The 27,065-nt window shown below is 38.4% G+C and overlaps 1 protein-coding gene across 1 annotated transcript in view; it reads left to right on the top strand.

Moving 5' to 3' along the window:
* Positions 1 to 27,065, top strand: part of LOC114055526 (contactin-associated protein-like 5) — a 200,759-nt gene that overhangs the window by 79,227 nt on the left and 94,467 nt on the right. The window contains exon 3 of the mRNA XM_027879776.1: positions 983 to 1,176. Within this exon, the coding sequence (XP_027735577.1) occupies positions 983 to 1,176 (194 nt within the window). The remainder of the gene's footprint in view (positions 1 to 982; positions 1,177 to 27,065) is intronic.

Here is a 27,065-nt window from a genome sequence, read left to right as displayed (position 1 = left end):
TTGTAAACTTCATTAATAATGACAGAACAAAAAGAAGATGGGTTGCAGAAGCAGAGGCAGCTTCAGAATTTGCTGCCTTGGATACTTTGTTGATGGCGCTTCTGTGTTCTTCACAGCTGCACTGCTCGCTTATTTGTAAGCCTGAAGTGAACGCTGGGTGTATACAGAGAATAAATGTCTGTAAGTAGAAACAAGCTAGAGGAAAATAAACATAGCCTATAATTTAAGAGTGTAAAAGAAAGCAAGAGAACATAAAATAATATACTCCAGTCTGGAATGATTTGCCTTTTAACCATAAGCTCCCATTTATTGTGGTAAGCGAAGTGGTAAAACGCAAGCAGTGGTTGCAGTTCTGTTTCATTGGCTTGGTGTTACTGCAGACCTGTTTAACCTCTAAAAGAACTGAAGCAATAGCACATATCTTTACTTTTAAAGGACAAACATGAATTACAAGCTCATGTAAGAGAGACCACTTTCCAGTGTGAAGGCACTTTTAGTTGTTCAGTCAAATGGTCTCTATTTTTACAACAAATTATGCATTTACAAACTTTAGTTAAACCATTCTTTCAAATACTTAGTAGGGCTCAAATAAAGATAACTAAAATTTTTACATTTCTTTCAAAACATAGCAAAAAAAAAAGTCAAAGCAAACTGAAAGTTACAAGTCTGCATTCCCAAAATTACAAGATTGTATGATTTTTTTTTTGTCACAGAGAATTTGCCAACCTCACTGATGTTTGTCCAGCTGCAAAAGAATAAATTTCCTAAAAATTTCTTAGAAATTTGAAATTCCCTATGAAATATAGGTTAAAAGAGAAAACCTGGAAGAAGCACATCTCATGTAGTGTATTTCCTAGTACAAAAATACAAACAAGAAGCAGAGTCCCCTGTGATGAGCTGAAATAATTACGTGGCTCTACATAAAGTATAATATCTTGTGCTGTCATTGTAGTCTAAATTCTTTTTGTCTAATCTCTTCCAGGAGCTGGTGGCTGGTCCCCTCTGGAGTCAAACGAGCAGCAGTGGCTGCAGGTTGATCTTGGGGACAGAGTGGAGATTGTTGCAGTCGCGACCCAGGGTCGGTACGGGAGCTCAGACTGGGTAACCAGTTACACACTGATGTTCAGCGACACCGGACGCAACTGGAAACAGTACAGACAAGATGATACCATCTGGGTAGGTCTGAGTTGGGAATGCCTTTGGCCCAAGACCTTTCTGGTTCAGGCTCGTTTTGGCATTTGGAGAAACAGCTTCAGATTCACATCAGTGGAGTGCTGGAGTGTAGAGAGAGAGCTGACTCGCGTGACTTCATGAGATGTTTTGATCTAAATGGGTTATGGGTTATGTCACCGATTGACTGTGTAATACAAGTTTAGGCCCTCAGGACTACATTGTTTTTCAGACTATGGGGGTGCTCAGGGCACTCAAAATGACCTACGTGCTTCTGTGCCCGGTTAGCTTTGATTCAGGCACACCAGGGTAAATGGGGCTAATCACCTGTGTGCTTTCTCCAGGAAATATGGAAATTAATTCTGTGTCTTATACATATTTGGCCAGAACAACAGAGCTCATGCTGGTGGAGATGGGTGGTAAATTGCTCCTCAGCTGGACGAGTTGAGGGATGATTTAGCATATACACTAAAAGTGCTCAAGGCTTTGCCTAGTATTTTAATGCAGACTTCATGCTTGCTGTGTCACAAGTGCAGTGTGTAGCCATGCCAGGTGCTGTCGGTAGGAGTGCATGGGGTACCAGTGCCTCCACCGGTGTGGATGAAAAAATTTACAAGTCTTCGTTTTGTACGGAACATGTCAATTGTTAGTGAGTCGGTAAAAAACGTAGCATCTTTTCTGTGCTATCTCCTGTGGTTCTGAGATTAACAGCACTGGTGGTGTGGCAGTATGTGGTGGTAAAAGAAACAGATTCTTCATGAAAATGAAAGGCAGTATGTGAAGAGTGATCAAGTAGACTTATTCTTTGGTTTATACTTTGGTTAAATGCAATGTCACAAAATCAGATTTTACTTCCGGAACTTAGTGACTGCGAATGATGAGAGCTGTAGTGCAGCAGGAAGACAGGAGAAGGGCTGCTTAATTTTTCCCTGCGTATGTTACCCGCAGTGGGGATTTATACACAGGGAGATTAACTTCTGAGGTTTTAAAATCCATTGTATTGTCTCTGTCCTTGGTCTACTATGGTTTGATTTAGGGAAAACTATTAAAATCCTTCTTCCTTTAGAAAGACAACTTTGGCCCTAAGATAGTCATAAAGCTGTCAAGTGCTTCACCTGTCACTTAAAATGTTTTGTTAGGCTGTCTTTGCTACAGATACTTATCCTTTTTTTAAAATATATTTAAAACCAGTGGAATTTCATTTTGGACTGAACATAGTAATCCTTTAATCTGTCTCTTGATTTCCACCCTTGGGAATCAGAAATCCATAACTGAGATATTTTTACAGATTTGGTGTTAGGTGCCTCTTTGCCTGAAAATACCATGTGGCTTGTTAAAATTTTATATTAAGACAAATTAATTTTTTATTACATGTCAAACTTTTCAGGCCTTTCTGGAAACCTTTGTACTTTTATTTTCTTTTGTAATTTTTTTCTTCTTTAAGGGAAACTTGAAAAAACAACACATAGAATTTACCATAGCAAATCTTCATGTCCTAAGGATGCAATTTATGAGTTTCTGATCTGGCATCTCATATTGCACAGGAGAATAAGAACAAGCCTAGCAGGCATTTAATGATAAATTAACATTTAGGAACATCTTGAACTCTTTTGTTTTACTAGAGTGATCAGGCGTGAAGCTGATTCAGGGCGGATCCTGAAGTGAGTTCTAAAGCTTCAGCAGATCTGGAAGCTTGCTCTCTGGCGAGATATTTTTTGTACATGTTTCTAATGGAAAACACCAAAGGCTAAAGGGGTTAATTTTCTATATAACTGGGGAAAAACGAAATAGAATTTGTCTGTGGAAAAGGTAACTCTGAGAAAGGATTTGGATAATTTTCCCCTCACATTAGTCTCTAGGAGTCACACTGACCATGCAAGCCAGTAATTTAATTCCAGTCCAGAAGAACAATTTGCTACATGTTCCCAGGGGGCTTGAAGGGTTTGTTAGGATATATTGCCAAACTTTACTGGTGGAAATATCTGATAATGAAAATCCAAAGTAGGCCCATTTGACTTTTCATTAGACACTTCAGTCCACCTAAACTGGCAAGTCTCATTAACACTTAGGAGCTTGTATGCCTGCCCAAGGAATTAATGAAGATCAGGAATTCCTTCTGTTCAATTTTTATTTTAACTAAAGAGAAAGTGGATTTGCTTTTTTTTTTTTTTTTTTTTCCCGACACTTTTGGATTTGCTTCACTGAATTAAATTAGATTTAGAGGGCCATTCAGAGCACAATGAAGAAAACCACTGAGGCTTTCAGAAGCATGTATAGAATTATAATCTCAAATTTTGTGCATTTTTGTTTTACTGGCAGTTATCCTTTCTATATATTTTTTCAAACTAAGAAGAAACATAGAAGTGTGCTGTCCCGCTGAATGTTGAAGGTTTTTTCAGACCCTGGGGGGAAATGAGGACAAGCACAACATAATGCTTCTCCTAAACATCTGGCTGTTGAATAGCTGTAAGGGAAGTTCTGCATTGCACACCTCTAGGAAAGAACCATTGCCCTTCACTTAAGGCGAGGCAGTGGAGTGGACCATCTCACAAGGTTAGGAAAGCAGCACCCCAGGGTAGCCTCCACTGTCACAATCTGTGACAGTGCACACTACCAATCTGTCACAAGTTTGGTAGTTTCAAACTTAGGAATCTGTATCTTTGCTGGTTTTGGTTCAGTGATATTTTTTGCTCAGCAAAAATGAAAACATCCCCAAATTACCAAATCTGTTTCCAGCACAACCCCAGAACAGAGTCCCATACCAGCAACTCTAAAGAAAATTAACAGAGCTAAACCTAGCACATTAATCCTTTTTGGGTGGATGGGGTGGTCTGTCTAGGAAGGATTTAAGTTAGTAGTGTCTTGTGTCTGGGCAAGGTGGCAAATTACCAGGTTACCTTTTGTCTACAGGGAGTGGAGGGCTTAAAATCCTATAGCTGTTAAACTAAAATTCACAGAAACCCTTATCTCCACTCAGCCCAAGTCAGATTTGATCTGTATTTTTCTTCCAGTCCATTTACATGACCCAGAGAGAAAGTCATGGTGTGTTCCCAGTTGGCAGAACTGCAGTGTCTATTGAAGGAGGATGCACTGGCCCAGCCTTTCCCCACTGCATGTCATGGACCATTGGCCACACTTGGCGGAGACAGCAGGAGGGCAGCAGTGCCTTTCACAATCCCCAAGGAAGTCTGCCCAAATGAAATTTCTCCAAATCACATCTTCACAAGTGTCTGAAGCTCCATATTGCAAGTGGTGCTTTTGAGTAGTTTCCAGCCTCGTGGGTATAGGTTTTGTCCACCCATATGTTATAGGTGTCCTTCAGTGCATCTGAGACTGGGATGCATAAATTCTTTACTGGGCTGCTGATAAGACAGATGCTTGCACTCCAGCATATGTGACATATCACTAGTAAAAATCCCTTTCTCTTTATAGAGATTACAAGGCTTATTATCCTCCTCTCATGGCATGCATACAGCTCCCATCAGCTTCACAGTTAATGAGTGCTGCATAGACAGATCGCGAGGAGAATCAGAAAACCTCTTAAGTTTTCACTCAGCCTGTGTTTATGATGTTAGTAAATTCTACAGCTGGAGTTGAAGACAAGACAGATTAGCCATTTAAAACCAATTTTCCAACCCCATTTGTATTTAAATAATCTTGTTACAAAAGGACTCCTTGGTTCAGAGCAGACTAGACTTATAATTATATTTTCAATATGGATAAATCAGCTATGTGTGGACACACTAGCTATTGATTGGGAGACATAAAACATAAATCTTATGGCTTGTAACAAGTAAATGATTTTTCAGTGGTTTTAAGTGTTGAATAATTCAGAATTTGTTTTACCTGCATACACATCGCAGCTTGAGTCAGTCCAAATTGTGTATTTTACTGGGAAAGAAGTGTGGGCTGTGATACAATGCTATTTCATTTTAGATAGCAATTTTTATGCTATCTATATTGAAAAATACTCCTCAAAGCTGAAAAATACAATTATGCAGGAAGGCACAAAGGAGAGGGGATGAAACAAGCATAGATGTATGCCACAAAAGGAGAAAAGAGTTGTTATTTATACAAAGTTTTGAAAGGAGAAGTAGTTGTGGAATTGGAGATAAAGGGAGACTGCTCTGACAGTTGCTGAGAAGGCTTTTATATTAGAAAAATGAACCTGTGCAGAAAGACAACGAAGGGGGAAAATGGCATAGATAGCATGGAGAGTTCATACTCTTTGCAAACCCATACACATGCAGTAGCTGGCTGGTGGTTGGTGAAACTTCTTACAAATCTGCTGTCCACTGCACATGGAAGGTAGAAGATGGCTGTGGGTAGAAGGGGGGCTGTGACCCCTAAGCCCAAAGCTGTATCAGAGTATTAGAAGTGCTTCTCTAATGTTGGACCATGACACCTTGGTCATGCAAGGTATAAAGCAGAGCTTACCCCATGGAAAAGTACCACAGTGGCAGTCCCACTTCTTGCAGGTGTGAGGATGCTGTGTGAGGGCTGGAGAGTTGACAGGAAGCAGAGGATGCAATAGCAATATGTAATTCTCATGGGAGCAGGAAAAGTATTTTGTAGAGGTGATAAAGATCCCTTGCATCACCTTTCATCAGGAAACTTTTTACTTGTATGTGTGAGCTTTTGCTGAACCAGAGGCTTTTCTAATGAAATCTAGAGGAGGGTCACTCTTAATTGGTTTATAAATCTACAGGGGTGCTGTAAACTTTCCCATTTCCACCCTAGCTGGATAATGACTCTGGGACTGTTTTGGTGAGTTAATTATTGTGAACATAGTTAGAATATTAATCTTCTTGTCAGATTTACAGTTGTGCTAATTTATTCTAAAGCATCTTTTAGCTCCCAGTCCTAATGCCCTCCAAGCAAGGAACAGTTCTGCATGTAGCAATGAGAAGTCCTACATTGTTTGCTCGGATTAGAGAATGAGTTTCTGCTTGTCTTTTTATAATGCTTCCTGCTGTACTAGTATTAAGATATATTTACTCTCCTTTATACACAGTAATTATTACCAGTCAAATGATAAGTATCTATGGATTATTTTCTTTTCCATCACTTTTGTTCTAAGAAGAAAAGACAAAAAAAAAAAAGACAATTGCTATTTGAATGTAGGAATGAAGTAAGCAAGGTTTTCCAGAAGTTTTCATTGTTTTTCCTGGTGGAACTATGTTGTTACAAGTTTTGAAGAGGCAACCATTATCCATTTGTTGTATTTAGGACTGCTCTAATTTAAGACTTCCTGATTTTGAGATGCTGTTTGGATATTATTAATTTGCTTCTAATTCCAGTTTAGCTTACTGAGCTGACTATAAATGTGGCCTTTGAGTATATTCTCAGGAACCCTGTCTTTCTTGATATCACCAGGGCAGTTCTTCTGCTGGGAGGATAATTCAAAGTGTCAGTATATCTGTTTTTGTTAAGTGCACTCTGTATGGATTTATGCCTTAATAAAATGGATATACTTAGATAGCAAATTACCCTTTACTGTTGAGATACTGAAGTTAGCCTTAAGCTAACTGAATTCTGTATGAATTCCATGACCTTACACTGTGCTTTTGTAGTTGGTTAACTGTAAAGTGATATTAAGGTAGAGTCTAGAGAATTTAGTGCTGATATTAACATGATATCCATCAGTAATGTCTTCAGTAATTCTCTGTGCTTGGCGTTTAACAATAGTTCACCTTGACCCAGAAAAAAATACAAAAAACATGGTTATTGACAGTTTGTGCCATTGCTACTGACCTCCCAATCTTACACCTTTGCAAATTACCTGAAATGTATCTTTTCTGTAATATTTTAGCACAGGAAGGCTGAGAAATGTTCCTCATTTTCTCATTCCTATATCGCATATTTTCTGTTTAATCTTGTCTCTTCACTGTTTCATGTCAGGAACTATACGGTATGACTCTTTAGTGTTGTCTGTAATGGACTGGAGTGGAAAGAGTGCTTGGCATGGCTCTGGTTGGTGACATCTGGCCCTAAAACATACTTCTCTTCCAACCATCTCCAGCAGTTCTGTCTGCCACAGCCAGAAAGCTGTTCGTTTCCCTTCCAGGCATCTACTAAGAGAGTAAATGTTAGTGATGGGCACTCTAAGATGACTAATGTGGAAAACAGTGGACATCTCCTCTCAGATGGTGGATTTTAGCCAGCAGGTCTTTTATATCAGTAGACCAGTTTTCATTCTTTTTGTTAGCAAATTGCGTTTTATGGTATGTGAAGTTACAAATAGGTGCCCTTACAAATTCTGAATAAATATGGAACAAATAGTTATTTAATCCATATGTTTCCAAAGCTCGGTGAGTTTCTTTCCAGTTGTTCGGTATATTTTGGAACAGCTGAGTGGCTTTAGCTGTCTGAAAAGCCAATTCTTTTGTGGCAAATGGACTAACAAGAGTAATAGTACTGTCCTTTACTGTAAAATAAGACAGATTTTCCTGCTGCTAAAAAGTGTGTCACTTCTACTAATTCACTATTAGATTAGATTAATCCAAATAAGATGGTTTGACTCGGAGTGTTCAGGTCTTCAGTAGCTGTTATAAGATTGTACTTATTTTGCCCTGAGCCCTTCCTAAACGTTTGATTATTCCCATAGTGGGAAGCTCATGAACAGAGAAATAGAAACCTGTTGCTTGTGGCTAGTGAAAATGGAGGAGAGGCAAGCAAGGAACAAATCATTGCAAACCCCTCTAAGACTGAAGGGCGTGATGTTATACAGGCACCAGGTTTAGTGATAAGACATACTTGTAAACTGCTGAGCACCTTGGAAGGAGGAGAAAGGACAGAATTACCATGATACTTGAAATGGAGATGAGAGGAGAGACAAACAAAGAGGTAGAAAGCTACAGTCAGTGACCAGAGCTTCAATATATAAGATGAAAATAGACCTGTCTCAATGCATCTTCAGTCAGTATCAGCAGAAACCAAGGCTCTTTTAGTTCTGCTCATGTTCTTCTTGTCTCCTTGATTAGCAGATCTGTATTCCACTTTGGGTTAATATACTCAGTGTTTCCTACCATTAGACAGCTATCAGCTGCAGAGACACCCCTACAAACTGTTTCTGAGGTACTTCCCTGAAAAAGCATTGTTTTCACAGAAACTTCAACATTAAGACTGGATCTTTGCATAGTGGCAATGCAGAAATGGGAAAATGGAAAATCAGATAGGTCTGGGTGATTTATAGAGAGGACCCTAATTTATTAAAACTTTCATATTATCTTTTTTTAAATGCCAGTGCCTATACTGGAATATTCTGAGTCTGGAAATAGTCTTTCTCTAATGCTTAATATTGATAAATTATAAATATTTAATATAGTTTGTTAGATATGTTGCCTAATTAAAAAAGAAAGAATAATTAGTGAGATTGCTGTTATTTTAAAAAATGAATACAAGTATTATTCTTAGTATGAAGGACCTCTTTTAATACATTGTCTTTCCAAATGTGTAGTGCATATTTTATATTCTTTTGGTGTGGCTTCCAAGTTTTAGTGCATGAGAACTTTAAAAACACTTATATAATCATTAATCTTGAAGGTCATTATATCAATTGTACTTTTTATTCTCAAAGCTGTTTCTCAGGCAATGGGGAAGGATAGAAGTCCTTAAAATGTCCCTTCAGGTACAAAAAAGTAAGAACAAAATTTGTTATCTGCAGAATAAATAAGCCTGTCTGTGTTCCTTTGAGATTTAACTTAACCATGAAACTTTTTGATGTGTGTCCAACACTTTTGGGGAGCTGCCTACACCTGTGTTACAGGAGTTAGGTACATTTGTGAAGTTTGTAATCCAAGGTGAAATTAAAGCGTTAGCAAATCAAAATAGAGAATAAATCCTGACACAGTAATACTTGAAGAACTTTCAACCTTCTAGGAATAAATATTCTTTTACTGAGCTGAGGGTACAAATGCTACTCTGGAAACCCAGTTAAAAGTTCCATATACATAAATTTTTAATGCTTGAAGAAGAGATAAACTTTGACTCAAATAAAAACTAGTCAATTGTTGTGCTCAGAGAACATTAAATGTGAGTCACGTATTTTTATTTCATATATGCAGACTCCCGTATCAGTGGTAAGAATGAACAGATCTTCTCCAGAGAAGATACTTGCTTTCTGGGGATGACTTTAGTTGGACTTTGAAGAATTTTTATGGATTATTTTTCTTTTTAGTTTCAGCTCTCAAAAATAATGATTTCGTTTACAATAGCTTCCATCTGGAAATTAAACCAACCAGTTTAAAAGATGTGTCGTGGTTACCTCAGGAGGGTCTTTGTCTTGATAGTAAGTCAAGAAAGCATCCAAACTTGTCCTAGTTAATTTAAGAAAGCTGATCCAAAAGAACTTTACCTCTTCCAGTTGGGAACTGTTTTAAAGACCAAAGTGAACTCTGGCAATGTCTAGCAATTCTGTATAATCTCCTTCCATAAATCTCTATGAATCCAAGAGGTGCGGGTTCTTGTGGCACTCGGATGATGGCCAATTTTGGCTGATGCTTTCATATCTTTTTTCTGGATGCTTTGGGGGAAAACTGAGATTCTTGAGATTGAGGGGTAGGAGTTTAGATGTAATATCAAAAGAAAACTTCAGTCTGTGTTCTGGATCCAGGTATTTTAATTCTGCGTTACAGTTGGTTGACACTGGGAGACTTTCTAAACATCTAAAGTGTCTTTTACATCCTCTGTGCCAGACCTTTGTTTTCCTCATAGTCTGTGGGTTCAGATGCTCACTCTGCTATACAGAACTGGTCCACACTTACTCATCTCTCCTTGCTGAGTCCTTCAGACTGAGTGTTTGTATGCCAGTCAGGATATATGTGTGCCTGGTGAAAAAATCTTTCCGTTAGCAGCATCCATTAATAGTAATATTTGCCAGTTGCATATGCTCAGCAGATGCTTCTTAGTGCTTTCTCATTTGAACTGCAGTTAAAAACTTAAACAGGAAAAGGAAAGAAAAAATATTGAAAACATGGCTCTTGAAAAGCCTTCTGTGATCCACTAGTCAGTAAATGGAAACAGGTAGAATTTAGTCAGAAGAGCAGATACCAAGAATCATCCTCTTAAAGAATATCTTTCAGATACCGTCTTCTTGCATCACCTGGTACTTCAGGGTAAAGACTTTCTCTCCAAGGAAGAGGGTACATTGCAATATCTTTCCCATAAATCAGTATGTGGAAAAAAAGCTATTCTTTAGAAATTTAGGAGAGATTTCCACCTCATGGTTTCTATGTTGTTTTACAATGGAATCATTGTTTAAACATCTGTCACTGTGTCCATTATGCGTCTTTACAGTAGGTAGTTTTCCTTGCTTTTAATTTGTGCCCCAGATGTATATATTCAGGCTTTTATGTGTATCCAATATGTGATCCTTCATAAACACTCTCTAATATCTTCACACTTTTTAACTTCAGCTTATTTCTTGTTACATGCATGCAAGCACACTACCAAAGGCTTGAACGATTTATGCTGAGGAAGATTTGAAGCTAGTGCACTGATATGTGTAGCCCCTTCTTGGTTTTGTTTCCTCTGGAAGGAAAATAAAAAACTCTTGATTTTGGTATTGAGAACAGTTTTATAATGTCTAAGCAGAGTTAGATCTGTTCCCAAGTTTCTTATTACATCAGTGCAGACAGCTGAAATGTGCAGCTGACTTCTGTAGAGAGCACATTGTGTTAGCAAATTACACCCAGCAAACCATAACAAAGTTCAGTCAGCCAAAGACAAACTATCCCCATAGAATGATTTTGAAAATTTGAAGTAGCTGTGATTTGTATAGCAGGTACATAGTTCATGATTGACACACGACAGGTAGCAACTTCTGGTTGGTGGTAAATGTCAAGATTAGGTACTGTAGTAAGGAGAAAGCATTCAGATGTGCTCTTCCATCCTACTATCTGCAGAGCCTGTGGGACTTACGAAAATATACACAAAGAAAGGGAAAATAGTCACCCTCTGAGAAAATGACTCTTTGAAATCTGTTGACCCTGAAGGTCATATCTAGTAGCTTCTGAGTGTGCTGCTGAATATCCTTGAAGGAGAAGGAGAATTTTGTATACTTCAGGAATGAAAAAGGCATGTTCTTGACTTCTTCCTTCATGCTATTTCCCCCCCACCCCCTTTTTTTTTCTTCTTTCTCTCATTTTACTTTGGGTGCTAATTATTCTTCTATCGCACTGGACAGGGCCAAAGGAGACTGCTTTTGTTATGGTTGTTTGTCCAACTTAAGTATATATTATAGTGAAGAGGGTAGCAAAGATTACCTGGATACTTTTCTGTAGAATTCAGAGGTATGTTTAATTTCTCCGTGGAAATTATCAAGTGAAAAAGGATCTAAAGACAGTTAAAGGGGGTTTGGAACTTCTTAATATCTCCTTTTTAGTGGGAATACTTTCTCTACATAAAAGCAAACAGTAACTGATTTGAACAATGCTTTCTAAAATCTATGAGGTTATTCAGGTACAAATAACTACTCATGTGAATGAAAATTTTAGCCCGTGATCTGGCAAACATATGGGCACTTAACTCATGCATTTACATTCGCAGAATGAGCCATGAAACATAGCAATTTAGAAATGAGGAAATATAAAATGTTGATTCCACATAATTCTACAATAAAACTTCCAGTGCTGCCAGGATTTCATCCCACACCTGTAATTAGGTACTGAACTTAACATATTGTAGAGTAGGGGCTATGCAATTACATACTTGCTGAACTTGAAAGTTACTTACATAGTTTTCTCATTTGCTTTGAAGTTTGCAGGGTTTTTTTCTTTTTTCAGTTTTTTCTTTTTTTCTTTTTTTTTCCCTCCTCCTCAGAAAGCTGTTTCTCTGCCAATTTGTTCATCTTGAGGGGCTTTCTGCCTACATGTTGTGGATGGCCAGAGTCATTAGAAGCAAATGCATATCTGCAGTGTGATTTTTAAAACAAACTGCTGCAGCAGCACATTGCCTTGAAATAAGGCCTTGACTTCACACTATCCTTCACCTAACTTTGTTTCTTCTTTTCCATCTACCAAGCTGGAGGTCAGCTTTTAGTGCTTAGGCTTGGTATTTGGAGGCTTATAATGGTACTGATGTTTATAATCCATGGACATTATTTGGTTATAGCCTTGTAAAATATGTGCACTATTTTGGCCTGAGAAATATGTGCATGTGGTTATGCATACATCATTATAAAGGTTAACAGAAATGGTGATCTGTAAGGAATATTCTTATGAAATTAAAGACTCAGAGATATTTAAGGCAGGTTTGAAGAATTATTGGCAAACATGCTGAGCAGTTGTGTGTGTGTAAAAATAAATTCATAGGACAGTGGAGAAGCAAATCTGAAATATGGAGCAAAGGCAGAATTTCAGGTGGCATTCATCCAGCCATATCTGCAAGAATGCAAGGATGATGATTTATAATTACTGTGACAAAAATAACAATGATTCTGCTGCCACAGTTTTACCGTAGCCTTGGGAGTCTGAGTAATTATGTGATGATCAGTTGATTCTACATATTCACAAATTTAGCTATTTATCATAATTGGTTTAGTCCCTTGGAATTAGTCCAGACTTTTACTTCATATAGTTGATTGTAAAAGGGAAGTAGAAGGAAGCAAATTTCCTCTAACTGCATACACCAAATCAAAGTCTGATCTATACTAACAGAATCCTTATTATCAACTGCAATGGTTGCTTATTTTTCCCAGTTTTAAAAAAGCAAAAAATAAAAACTAAAAACAAAATAAACCCTCACACAGAAGCCACCTATGTTTCCTCTTTGGGGATGTTCTCAGTGGGTATCTAAAAATAAACAAATTCACACTTCAAAACACCTCTTTTCTATATTTTATCTGCATAAACTCTGGATGTTCCGCTGTCAAATTAGATTGAATTGGGGGGCTCCAGGTTTCCTTTTTGGTTCCAGGCCCACTAAAGCCTTTCCCTGGTTATCTCTGTCCTAATATTGTCATTCAAGGAAATAATCTGGCTGATTCCATGCCCTCCAAAGCCCTTGTTATTTATTAAACCATTTTATCCTAGACTGTTTTTCATAGCTTTGTACCTGCCAGAAAACATTTTGTCCCAACCCCTCTACTCTCCCCCAAAACACCCTACCAAAATTAAAAATGGCATTGTCTTTGAGTCAAACAGAGAGAGACAGGCTAAAGAGTAACTGATGGATGTCCAGGTAAAAAGCCAAATTATTAGATGTTACCACACAATTCAACATTAAGTTGAACTTCAGTTCTGCTGCTGTTTTCTCTAATATGCAAAGTAACTAGAATCCTCTTGCTGCCTTCTAGGGACCCTTATATATTCAGGCACAAAACTTAATGCAGCATCAAATGATTCTAGAGGGTTTATTTGTCTGAGCAGCAGCAGGCACAGTGATGAACAAAACACCACCATGTCACAGCTAAAGTAGCAGTGCAGTCAGTCCTACATGTCTAGCAGCCCCAGACCGTGAGCTGTGGCCTTTTATTAATTTGTCATAAATCATGCAATTAGACCTGTTTCTTTATATGTTAATCACTATCTTCCTGGCCCAAGTATACCTGCTAGCTTTCAAGCACATTGCTATATAAATGGGTTCACTGTAATTCAGATTTGGCAAATATACTGAACTTTTCCCATGTTCTTAATAGGTGGCTAAAGGCTGAAATTGCAGCATTTATATTGCTCAAAACACAGTTTTTTCACTTCTGTGCAGCCATGCTATCTTGGGTTATTTTTCTTGATATGCCTTGGACCTCCCTCAGGGATGAAAGTACAGCTGATCAACACCAAATGCTTCATCTCCTGAGGTTTTCCTGTGATAAGGTGAGTCACTTTGGCCCAGAGCTGCATTCAGGTTCCCTGTTGTTTTCTGATCATCTGACCTAGTGAGCCAGAAAGAAATTACTCTTTTTCTACTGGGAACAATGAGAGAAATGGTGAGGCTTCCTTCAGATGAGATGCAGAGCTAAACCCAGGTCCTTCATGTACAAATGAGCACAAGTGTTTAATTTCCAAAGTACCTATTTCTTTTTAGTCTTTTCTGGCAAGTACCATTTGTATTGACATCCAGGGCACTGCTAGCACTGGAGACCACCATGTGTTTAGTAGGTCTGCCTTCAGCAGGTACAACACTAGCAGCAGCAATATATCTGACTGCACAGACTTTTGGTGGTCTGGGCATCCAGAGAAATAGGGCTGCAGGAAATCGGGAACCTTTGTGTGAAATGGTCCAGAGTCTGACCTCTTGGGTCAACCAGATGCCTTTGAAATTCAAAAGTGTAATTCTAAGCCTCTCAGGAAAGCATCTGCTCAAATCCTTTTGTGGGCCTTTAGATGAATCTAGATTTATGATTACATAAATTTTGGGGCAGTGGTAGAAGGGACTCTGTTCCATCGCAAAATAACTGAAATAAAATAGTAGTAGACTTAGGCAGATCAATATCGCTCTTCTGTGCAATTTTTAAAAACCAAAGTTGCAGCAGAAAAGCCAGTTATTGCAGTGCTACTTAATTCATTTAGCAATAGAGTGCATTGATTGATATTGTCATAAGTAACAAACTGTTTCATCTGTGCCCCCTCACTGCCCTATCATATTACACATACAAGCTAAGATGAAAAGAACAGCTACAGCCCTTCTGAGCCTCAGGCTAACAAGCCTTATTGATTGTACTTGTCTTGAGTAATCTAGAGCTAAAAGATAGCAGCCCATAAGATTTGTATATAAGCATCACAGGCCAGGTTTGAACCCACCCTGTGTTCTGCGTGGGTAATGCCTGTATAAACGATGCTGATGTCTAGGCAGCTGACATGTTTTACTGGAAACAAGTGCAAACACAACAGTCGTGTTCTGAGCACTGATTGGCAAAATCAATCTTAATTAGGCTGTAGATATTCAAGGACACTTCTAAACCTGAGCCTTTTTCTTTGTCTCCTTTAATTATGTATTCAGATCAAAATGACACCCTGAGCTATTATCCTGCTTGTTAAACCCACTCAGTCACTTGTTGCCTGAGCAAATGCATCTATGTTTCACTAAGCCACGTAAATGGTTGCCTCTGTCAGTCTCTACACTATGAGAGCTGCAGCTGTGTCCTTCAATGCTTTGGATTCCAGAGCTCACTACAAAACTTTGGAGTTGTTTGTGCAAGTTAACTTTGTATTCAGACCATCCTGAACTGCCAACTGGCCTTTTTCTGTGTGGGGCTTCAGAGGCGGTAGAAGATCAGAGCATTTTAGAAGCATGTATAAGGGAATAAAAAGCATTTCTTTTGTTTGCTTGTTTGTTTCTATCTCAAATATGAGCTACCACTCAGGAGACTACTCATTCCTTTTCACTTCCCAGGAAAAGTCAGAGAAGAACGTGTTAGAGGTGGGAGCTTAGTTGCTTGAGTTTACTAATTAGCAGGGCTGAGACTCAGGAGCAAGAGAGGAGCAAAGGCTGCCTAATCACTGCATGCTAAGGGGCTAATTCAGTGTTGTAGACATGACCTTTTCTTTAAAAATCTGCTGCAGACACAGATTTCTTGGGCCTCTGTGGCATGCTGCAGTGTGAGATGGTCAGAGACACTGAGCAAACACTTGAGCTAGCATAAAATTCCCTCAGCTTGCGTATGGGTGAGATAGCAGGTGGAACAGGAAGGTAATAATAAATCTGTTAAAAACATATTTATAATATATTGATTTATTTAAGAGGGATGAGCAGAATATTTTGAGGCAAGGCACTAAGCTCCTGGGGTTGCTCATTCATGAAAATGAAAGCTACTAAATTTGCAAGTGTTAAAAGAGGTGCTATTGGGGACACAGTGAAGGTTATGCCAATGAAGGTGTTCACTTCACATAGAGATCAGCACATTTGAGTGTTTATTTAGATCGATGAGTCATCTTTTCTGCTTATAGAGGCTGGTAGAGTTCCTTCTGTAGAACCTCTCCCTCTTTCTTTCATCTTTATTTTCTAATTTACTTTTTTTCTAGCACTTTTCAGTGTAGCTTTGTTACTTCTATTATTTAGTCTTTCTTGTAGTTTTGCTGGATGTAATTTCCTTACATACTATTTGTTGTAGTGTTGCTGGATGTAATTTCCTTACATACTATTTGTTGTAGTGTTTTTATTAACTTTTATAGCACAGGTTTTGTTGCCACTTAGCTACTAAACTTTAATGTAGTGCATACAAAAAAATATTGTTCATTACTTTGATAAGTAGCAAAGGGAATACTTTGGTACCATTCCTGTAAGAAACACCATGAACTGAAGAATTCAGGAGTAAAAAACCAAGAAAAAACATCTCAATTTTATCAAACTTAGTTTTCTAAAAGTCACTGTATCCTAATTTTGCTAGAGGACATAGTCACATAACTGAGAGGAGGTTTTTTTATTTTCCTTTGACTGTAGGATACAGCTGAAAATTCTAGTCCACTACTGTTCTCAAAATGAAAGCAGTAAGTAGGGCTTTTATTTGTGTCTCTTGTATGTGACCTTGTGATTCATTCTGCCATCACAAGGGTCGTTTCCAGGGTTCATTAGTCCTTATATGCTGAAATTTTCTAGCAATCTTTGAGGCAATTCTGGACCTGCTACACAGCAAGCAAAACTTTAAAGTATCCTTTGGAAGTACATATTTAATAATGCTGTTAATGTGCTAATATGTCGTAGGTTAGTCTGTATTTGCTTTGGGTTTTGGTTGCTCCAATAGCAGTTCTGAATGCTGGTGTCTTAGTGTCATTATTATGAACTAGCACCAATGCTGTCCAGTTTTTTAAACTGTTCTCATCCTGGAAACCATCAATACTGGAGTGAGATATACCTTGCATTTTCTTCAGCAAGGTACTGACAGGTGTCCCTGTTAAGAGATACATTCAGTTGCAGGTATCCGGGCTTGCAGGTGCAATATGTGCTGCAGATTGAGCTGTGGGTGGCAGGTTTCTGAGGCAAGAGGCTGTGAACTGCTGAGCCTTGGCATAAAAAAAGGACTCTACGGCCCTGCAGGTGAGGGGGCACTCAGAGATACAGCAGGAGCTGATGACCCCCAGACTCTCATGCTTGGACTGTGAGGGTATAGAAGAACACAGTTTACTTTGTTCAGGGTTCCCTGTTGGAGGCGTCAGATCGAGCTGTTATTTAGTTACTTAGTTATTGAACTGAGATTAGATTTTTTAGAGTTGGTAAGGAAACCTGGTCTGACTGTGGGGGGAGCAGCTGTGAAGGGGCCTCGGCTCCAGCTCAAGTGGTGCAAGAGTGACTGCAGAGTGGCTCCTGGATGGCTGGACAGTGAAGTTAATTCCTTAACATCCTGGCCAAAGATATAGGACTTGGAGGAGGAAGGAAGTTGTACACTGCACAATACAGTGTTGGCTGATAAGAATATACAGCCCCAAAGGATCTTATTTTGTACATGGATACTTATATGAACTTTAAAAGTCTATTGTATTGACTTTTACTCTATTTAATTTTTTGAACAAAGCAAAAAGCTTTCTTAAACTTTTTTTTAATAGATAATATATTTGTTTAGTAAGGTTTATGTTTTTGGGCTGAAAGACATTGCAGATGTCTTTTTTTTATTTTTAATTTAAAGGGAGAAGAAAAAGGATTTGTTTAGTTGACAGAATATCAGGGCTACTTAATTATGTGCTGCCATTTACAATCATTACTATATTGATGAATATACTTTATCATCAATTTTCAACATGTAGCCCTGCAGTGCTAATAATAAATTATGAATTCAGAGTTTCAAATAATTCTTTATTAAAAAAATAAACATGGTAAGATTTACCTGAAGTACAAAAATCTCTTATCTTTTATTTGTTTATTTAGGTTTGGTTTTGGTTTTTTGGGTTTTTTTTGTTCCCCCTCCCCCCCAGTTCTTTCTGGGCAAAATCATGACCTTCAACTTTACTGTATCACTACTGGCTAATCACCAACTTTCAAATTAATATTCTTTTCTGTAAGTGATCACTGCAGCATGACTTCACAAGGTTTGCTTGAATTTTAGCCTGGATTCATGTAAGTCTAGATTTATCATGTATTCTTGCCAGGTGTCCAAGTGGGATGTTTCCTCTTCCTGAGGGTATCAGATACTCTCAGAACTCAAATGAACATTAGCTGTGATTTTTTTCTTAGTTTTCACAATCCAAGTGGCCTGGAAGCATCAAGAGATATGTAATGATGCTCACGATCTGGGCTGGATCTGACCTTTTAGTATCCATGACAAAACAGAGAGTAAATAAATCCCTTCAGAAAGGACTTGACATTAATTCCACCTTATCTGCCCAAACCTGCCAAAGGTTACTACTCATCTGGGCCATTAAAATGCTAGTGTTTGCAGACTCAGAGAAAATTGCTGGCTTTTGGCAGAACACAAGCCAGCAAGCCAGAACAACAGCCAGAAAGTATAGATTTTTTTTTCACTCATCACTAGAAATTTGTTTCTAAGGTCTTTCCTACCAGTTTTCTCCAGAGCACGGTTCTGAAAGTCGTGTTTTGCTGTGATAGCTTGTTGGCACACCCAGTCTTTGTTAGAGATAATTACTATTCTATCTTTAATATGCACTCTACTTTGATTTTTACAGTGTATCATTATCTTTTCATAAAGTATTGTGTTGTGTTTTTTGGAATACTGGCTTCCCATCTACACTATGATCAATTACATGCAGTAACCCCAATACTTTTGTTTTAAACTAACAAGAGGTTAGTTTAATAAGGGTTGATACTGTAAAGCTCTATATGTTGTTACTGTTGCTACTCAGTAAAGGATAGGTGGGAACCAAACTGGAGCACAAACAGAAAAGAGACTTGCATGTAGACTCACAGAAAGCTGAAGTCAAATAAAAGAACACAGCTCAATGTTTCTTTGTGGAGTATTTTACTCTTTGGGTTCCACGCCATATCTAATCGCAGTTTGGCTGGATGGGTGAACAAAGCCTAATTCTGTTTGTTCTTGGCTTTTTAAATTAAGGGAGTAAAAGGGAAACTCCCATGAGTGTTCTTAAAAATACATTAGACCTTTATGATGAAGGAAACCAATATATTTGATTATTTTTTAAGAGGGATGTAGACTAAGAAACTTCCCAAGGTTCTTCAGCCACCCTAAATGCAGGACTTAAGAAAAACTGCAAAGTACATTCACCCATGCACTGTGATCTTGCTTACCCTGAATACCAGCATAAACCACATCATCCTCTTCTCTGACATCTTCCATGGCACGTTTGTTGCATGCATTGGCCAGGAGGGGCACAGACACTTTAAAAAATTCCCCCATTTGTGGGCACAAATGGAGGATCAGGGCAGTGGGGCTGCCTCTGAGGCTCATTTGTTCTGCAGTTCAGGCAGAGCATCTGCATTTGCATTTACAGATTCCAGTGGGGATTTCTGTAAAAAGAGTCTATTAGCAGTCATGCCTAGTAACTTTAAAGATGCCCTTTCCTTATTGCAGGCTGGTGTGTGTGGCAAACTATAAAGTCATGCATAACATTTACAGCAGTGATATACACCACTGACATACTACAAGATTTTGATTTGCTTCAGGAACCAACTCTTGTCTCTCATCAGCATTTTATGTAAATAGGATGATTTGTTTTCTCCCAAAGACAGTAGAAGTAAGAATGCAGTTAATGTCCTTGATAAAATATATTGAAAAAAAATTCCACAGATGTGTTTGTTTTTTCCCCTGAGGAGAGCAGTTAGAGATGGCAGAAGAAGGTTTCGCAAGAAAGTCCCATGAACACTGAAGTTTTTCCTGTTACTTCCTTAAGTTAAAGCTATACAGGACAAACTGTAATGTTGCCCCCATATTCCTGAGGTGCAGGTGTAATTCAAACACATGAAAGTGCCGAACAAAATCAGTGTGTTGGTGATACATTTGGCATCAGAAGAAATGAAGTATTACATCAGGTGGCCTGCCTAAGCCCAGTGTGGGTGTGTGTCTCCTTTATACTTTCTCTTCTGGTATTAGCTACTCCTGAGTAATGTGCAGCTTTGGTGTTTTCCCTCCTACAAAATGCTCCACTCAGCAGATTTTTTTTTTTCATTATAAAGCATTTGCAGGTTCGCATTGCTTGACATATGAACATAAAATTTCCATCCATATTTAAACAACCTGGAGGTATGTCCTTGCCCAGCACTGGGGTATCTTCTTCAGAGCAAGTGTAGACTGGATTTCCTCTATGGAAATGGCAGTGGAAATATGTCTGCTGTTGTCACCACACTACATTAAGCAGTTTTGCAGTTTGATTATTATGATACACCTTCTCTGTTTTCTGCTCCTATTCTCCATATCTCACTTTATAATGGCAATTCTATTCCTTCAACCCATTCTATTCACTCCATATTTCCAGTCGTACCTGTCCCTGATGAAATACTGTCAAAGGCAACTCATAGAAGGGTGTTGTGTGAGATCTTATGAAGGGAGAACATTAGAGGGTCCTAATCCCAGTAAGAACATAATCTGGTTACTATTGTAAAAAACAAACAAACGAACAAAAAACCAACCAAACAAAAAAACGCAAACAAAACCCCAAACAAACAAAAAATCCAAACCAATCCAAACCAAAAAATGGTTCTCCAAATACACTGGCAATGAAAGGAGGGCTAAGGAAAATATCAATTTTTATTGGTTCAAGGGGAAACACAATGACAAAGAATGAGGAAAAGGCTGAGGTACGTAATGCCTTCTTTGCCTCAGCCTTTGATAGTAAGACCAGTTGTTTTCCAGGTTCCCAGCCCCCTGAGCTGGAAGACAGGGATAGCAAACAGAATGAAGCACCCGTAACTCAAGGGGAAATGGTCTGCAACTCACTACACCACTTAGGCATGCACAAGTCTAAAGGCAGGACCTGCTTGACCAACCTGATTTCCTTCTATGACAAGGTGAGCCTCTGAGTGGATGTGATGGACCTGTTGAGGCTGTGGATGTTGACATCAGTAAAGCCTTTGGCACTGTCTGCCACAGCGTTTTCCTGGAGAAGCTGGCAGCCCATGGCTTAGGCAGGTACACTCTTCACTGGGTAAAAGCCTGGCTGGCTGGATGGGCCCAGAGAATGGTGGTGAATGGTGCCACATCCTCTTGTATAAAAAGCTTCCTATATATTTTGGTGTTATTTCTATTCGAATTGCATATATAGTTCAGGATTGTACTGTTAATTCTGTAATTAAAATGTGATAAATCGACTCACCACAATAGGGAATGCTCAGCTGTGCATATCACAAACTCTCAAATCTATTAATGATTGCTATGACAGCTATGTGCAAATATCAATAGCAAGGCTACAAAGCCAAGCAGAAAGTTGGGAAGTTAGGAAATACTAAACCTATTTGCCTGGGCAACCTTAGTCTACCAATCGTCTGCCGCTGCCCAACCAAACAAAAGAAACAATGGGAAAACAGGGGCAAAAGCAAAAAAAAAAATTAGGAAATATCACCCAGTCAAGCTCAGGTCTTAACTACAGAGGTGGTACTAGCTCCAATCTCTTTGTTCCCTGCCACTGTGTGGAGGGTAGGAGGAAATTTTTTCTTAAAGAGACAGTCTTTCAAAACAATGTTGGCAAAAAGGGAATTAAAAAAAAACAACCAAACAAACAAACCTCCTCTTGTGACTAGGACACCTGCAGGGGGGATGCCTAGAGGGGAAAAGAATAGCTAAAATTTTACTAACTCTCACATGAAGTTTGAGATAACTATACCAAGGGGCTCTTGCAGAACTCCTGTGATAACCTTTATCTTTATTGCATAGATAGAAGGAAAGGTCAAGATCTGTTCAACTAGTATCTTTGTGTGGCAGACTTAGTGTTAGCTCTGTGCTTTATATACATAATGTGTCCTCAGAGATTGCAAGGAAAGCAAACAGACCTCATCAATTTCTCTAATGATTCCTCTGAAAGATACTTTTTTTTTCTTGGTTTGTATTTTTAGCTCACTTTAACAACACCTCTATTACCAGGCTGTCAGAGACCTCGTACATAGAATTTATGTTGGCTTTCATAAAGAAAAATTAGATGCTATCTCAAGGACAGGCTCTACTTTTAATGTCATTAAAGCTAAATGAGTTATTGTTGATATTCACTGAGGAACAGCAAATAGAATTAGATGGAGAAAAATCTTAGTGATAAGATGATGTTGTGGCTCTAACTGTCCACTGCAGAGAAGAGGTAATTTATAAGCATTGCTTTCTTTAATATATACGTAACCTGTACTTTATGCTGTGTGGTTGGTTCTATTAATCCTAGGGGAGGAATGGAAGCGATGGAGAAGAGGTGCGGATATTAGTTACAATACTCTCTATTTCTCGAGTAGCACTGAGTGTGTGGTTGGGCTATTCGGCCACAGGCATTCTCAGCACATCCAAATGTTGCAGAGGAAAAGGCACCTGATCTGGGCCCATTGACTGCTGGTCCCTGTGCTCTGTTGGAGTGTCTGGAGGAAAGCAGAGCTCATGGAAAGAGGGAAGATTTTAAGTGGGCACTGAAAGATGATGTTCATCAGCACAAGACTAAACGATACCTCTGTTTTGAGATCTATATCATGTTTCACAGACTCACAGAATGGGTGAGGTTGGAAGGGACCCCAGTGAGTAATTGGTCTGACCTCCATGCTCAAGCAAGGTCATCGTAGAGCACATGGCATAGAATTGTGCCCAGACAGTTCTGGAATATCTCCAGTGAGGGAGACAATCTCTGTGGGCAATCTGTTGCAGTGCTCAATCACCTGCATAATCAAGTTCTTCTTTCTCATTTTCAGGTGGAACTTCCTGTGCATTAGTTTCTGCTCAGGAAGTTCCACCTGACTGTTTCCTGGGCTACAACTGGTTGTGACTGAATGCTTTTCAAGTCTTAATATGAAAAGCTTCCCTCGTTATTAGGATAAGAAGCAAAGCTGGGACAGGAGCATTTCAAACAGTAGAGGATTCCTGCATCTGCACACTTAACACCATGCTCTTTGCTTTAAATTGGTTCTGTATAACAGGGAGGAAAGGAGAAAAATGGGGTTGAAGATTTCCCTGTTTTTACCTGGCTTGCCCAGGCTCACAGGAAAAGCAGAGCTCTGTAGACAAGAGGTAATTTTGTAAAAGTCTGGGAAATAACTGTTTTCTATGGTAATCCCAGTTATCTGTGGATCTGTGATACAGATGTCATCAACTTTGTTTCTTGTGTAACAGAGAGCTCTTTAGCTCTTATCTGCAAAGCTGGAGTGAAACTGAATATGGAGATCCCAAACATATTCTAAGGGCCTAAAATGTCTGGAGGGAAAAAAAAAAAAAAAGAGATATTGAATTTCCTAGTAGGCAAGAAAGTGTTACATATTTCATTTTATGTCTGTGGTATAAAGACTGAGAAATTCTTTTAAGAAAGATCAAAAGCAGATGCATTTATATGTAACATTTTAATGTATAACTGTTTTGTTGAGGTATTGCAGAGAACTATTGCAAATGAAAAAGAAATGTTAAAGGAACATTATTAAGCTGTGAAGTTAGAAACCTGAAGGACAGAAAATGTCATTGCAAACTTAATTAGACCCCCTAATGTGTATGCACTAGGAAGGGCTTTAATTACCTGATCACAAACTATTTTTTGCACAGCATCCCTCACTCCTTTCAGCATAGAAACCGGATAGTCTTTAATTAATGAGCAACTATTCAATATTTTGTTTTCTCCTCAACGTGCCATCTTAAGTTTTACTCGCTGTATGCTCTTCAAACCCAGCTCCAAAACCATAATTATTCATTTCTTGATGGGAAATTCTTATGGAGTGTACTTCACAAGAAAATTTATTTTACAAATATTTGTTTATTTTCACATAATCCAAAAGATATGATGGGTTATTATGATTTTCTGGAAAGTTAATTGTGTCACAAAGAAAAATCATATGTTAATTTGGAATCTTAGTTTAAAGCAAATTAAACTGTCTTTCAGTGGTTTATATGCATTTGAAAAAAAATTTTAGTTTATTTTCTTGTATATGCTACCCAGTGAAGAAAATCAGACCACAGCATTTTAAAAAGATTTTTATCCCCCCACCTCAGCAAAGGCTGAAAACAAGACTTTGACCTGTTTAAAGGGAAAAAAAAACAAGTGAGAGCAAGAACATGCCATGTGCCAGAGAGAGATGTTGCCTCCCTAGCTGTGTCATTAAGGCACTAAGCCGCTCTCTGTGAGATGGTAGAAAGACGCATTTAAAATTGCTGCTGTGAATCAGAAAGACCAACCCTGGTGTTAGTAAGAGGTAGCTATCAGAATAAAAATACCTTCTCTCTTCGCAGGAATGGATACTTGCTCTGCATTTAAAAATCACTGGCTGGTATACAAACATATTCCTGGCAGCTGGGGCCTGAACCTTTTGTTGATGAGCAGAGTCATGTTTCCTCCTTCCTCTTGGCATTTCCATCTGTGTGGTTTTCTTCATACCCTTTCCACAAGGTGGCCTCACCCAAATAATTTAAGGCAAAGTAGTATAAGTAGTTGCCTGAGAGGCAGGAGAAGTGACTGTCAGTGGGAATGCTGAGACCATGTATCTCGCTTCCAGACGAATCTCTCAATAAGAGAACTTATGTTTAAAGCAAGGGGATAGAGACACCAGCACTAAATAAAGTGAGTCGGCACTCAATCCATTCAGGCACAGTTCAAAACGAGCTTCCAGATTTCCATTTAAATGCCCACATTCCAGGTGTGGATGAGGGTCAATAAGGATTTGAGCCTAAAATTCCAAAACTGTTCTTGAAAGCCTTAAAATATCAGTTATTCTGACTTACTGTCATAGACTGTAGGAAATCTTCCCATGAATCAGCTTTTTTTTTATGAACTGTAAACAGTATTTTAGAACAAATCTCTTCATTGTCTTTTTAGTTTGTTTCCATAAAACTGATATGTCATAATTGGTAGTTCTATCTCTGAGGTGCAGGTGGGGTTAAAGTGCATTCACCCAGGTCTTTTGAATGAAACATTTACTTTTTTCTGGCTTTCTTTCCTCTTATGCATTTACTGTTAACCCTCCAAGTTAGGAAAAGGTGAAGGTATTAAGATGCGACACCTGCTTTCCTGAGGAAATGCATCTAACAGTAGAGATTTCTAGGAACATTCTTCACTACTGATTGAAGCCAAGGTCCTGCAGAAATAATAAATGACCATATAACAGAGTGGAGGGGAGGAGTCCATGCTAGGTTCTATGGCAGTGATCGCTGAGGCTTACCAGCTTTTTAATCTGCTTGGAAGCCTTAATATTTTTGCAAAAGGATGATAGATGGATGGGTGTGCATGTGTTGGTATGCAAGCATGTGGACATCTGTATGTCCATGCCTTAAAAAAAAACAAAACAAAACAAAAAACCGCAAAACCCAAACAACAAAACAAAACCAAAGCAAAACAAAAAACCTGAGAACAACAAAAAAAAGTGGAGTAAGCAAGCCTGATTGTGTAGTTTTATTGAGCCTTGCATAGCTCAAAACTAGGGTGATAGGTCCATATCTGCTGCTATTAAATGTATCTACAACAGGCAGGAGCACCTTGTTTTTCCATGCCTGACATTGGTTAAAAGCCCTGAAAAAATAGATCAGAGTTTTTTTCAGAAAGACCACTGGAATAAGGTGATAATTTTTTAACAAAAACAGCCACAGTAAAATGATATCTTTTTCTCTGGTCAGCTGTAGAAACTCTGCAATCTTTTGGATTGGATAAACCATTTGAATAATGGGAAAGGTCTAGGAGAAAAGATCCAGACAGGAATGAGATCCCTGGAGATGTTCTTGCTTATCCTCCATAGGATGCCTCCTTACAAACATAAATTCTGTTTATTGGAGAAAGAAAAGATGGATCTATGATGAAGAATTTAAGATGCTAATTACTATAAATTCTGCCTTCAATTGACAGTGCACAGAGCAACTACAAGTTAGAATAATTACACTTGGATCCCCTAAAATGCAACGCTCCAGCTTGTGTCAGTAATTTCAACTTCTACACAGGAAAGCAGCATATTTGTCTTGTCAAAGAAGTAAAAGTTGTTCCCGGTTTAAATAAGACATTTGAATCCAGCACATTCATTTTATTTAGCCCTACCAAAAATAGTTGAAGTCTCTCTTTTAAAATAAGTAAACATTGTGTACCTTTTAGGTGAAATACTACACCCTAAGTTTGTTTGTTTGATTCTTCTAGCTCCTGGGATCATCACTGTGTATTAATTTCGTTTTTAGGTGTAAGACTTCTCCTCAGATGTCCTCCATGAAAATATTTTGCAGCAGCCAAGCAAGTTCTAAAAGTAGAGATATTTCTTTCATTTCTTTCTTTCTTTTTTTTTTTTTTTTTTTTTGGGGGGGGGAGGGGAGGGAAGGGGAATGAGGAGGAGAGGATATCAAAATCCATTCATTTCCTCTCACAAGCTGTTTATATCCTTAAGTTTTAGTAACTTCACAACACTTCTATCCATTTTTTTCATCCACTCTTTAACCATTGCAATTTCTGTATACCTTAAAAACCATTTGTATATTGAACTTATGGAATATTTTTTTTTCAATTTTTAGCTCTTTTAAGTGACCTCAACTTTCTTGACACCTACATTTAGTGTTAACAGCTTGGTGGACTCTGGATAATGGTTTTCTAGCAAGAGAGAGAAAGATAATGTGTTTCTACATTACTATTATTTTATAGGATTTTTACAGAAGTATATAACAAGTTCTCAGCTAAGATCAGAGCTGTGTGCTGCCGTGTAACACAAACATCCATCAAGTGAGATGATTTCTCCTTAAGAGAAGCTGTAAGTAGGTGAAAAAGACTGACAAGGTATTATTTACCCCTATTTGAAAGATGAGGAGCCAGGACCCAGGGACCGTCTGGATTAAGTGCAAAAAAATAATAAATGGCTTTTTGAGCCCTGGTGTCCTGTTGTTGTTCAATTCAGGGACTTGGATCTGGAGCATGTGAGAAATTTCTTAT

This window comes from Empidonax traillii, unplaced genomic scaffold, assembly GCF_003031625.1.
Source record: "Empidonax traillii isolate 1590-97213 ecotype Southwest subspecies unplaced genomic scaffold, ASM303162v1 scaffold57:size2250009, whole genome shotgun sequence".
Classification (NCBI taxonomy): domain Eukaryota; kingdom Metazoa; phylum Chordata; class Aves; order Passeriformes; family Tyrannidae; genus Empidonax; species Empidonax traillii.
The sequence above is the reverse complement of the archived record's forward strand: the minus strand, read 5'-3'. Positions and strand labels throughout refer to the sequence as shown.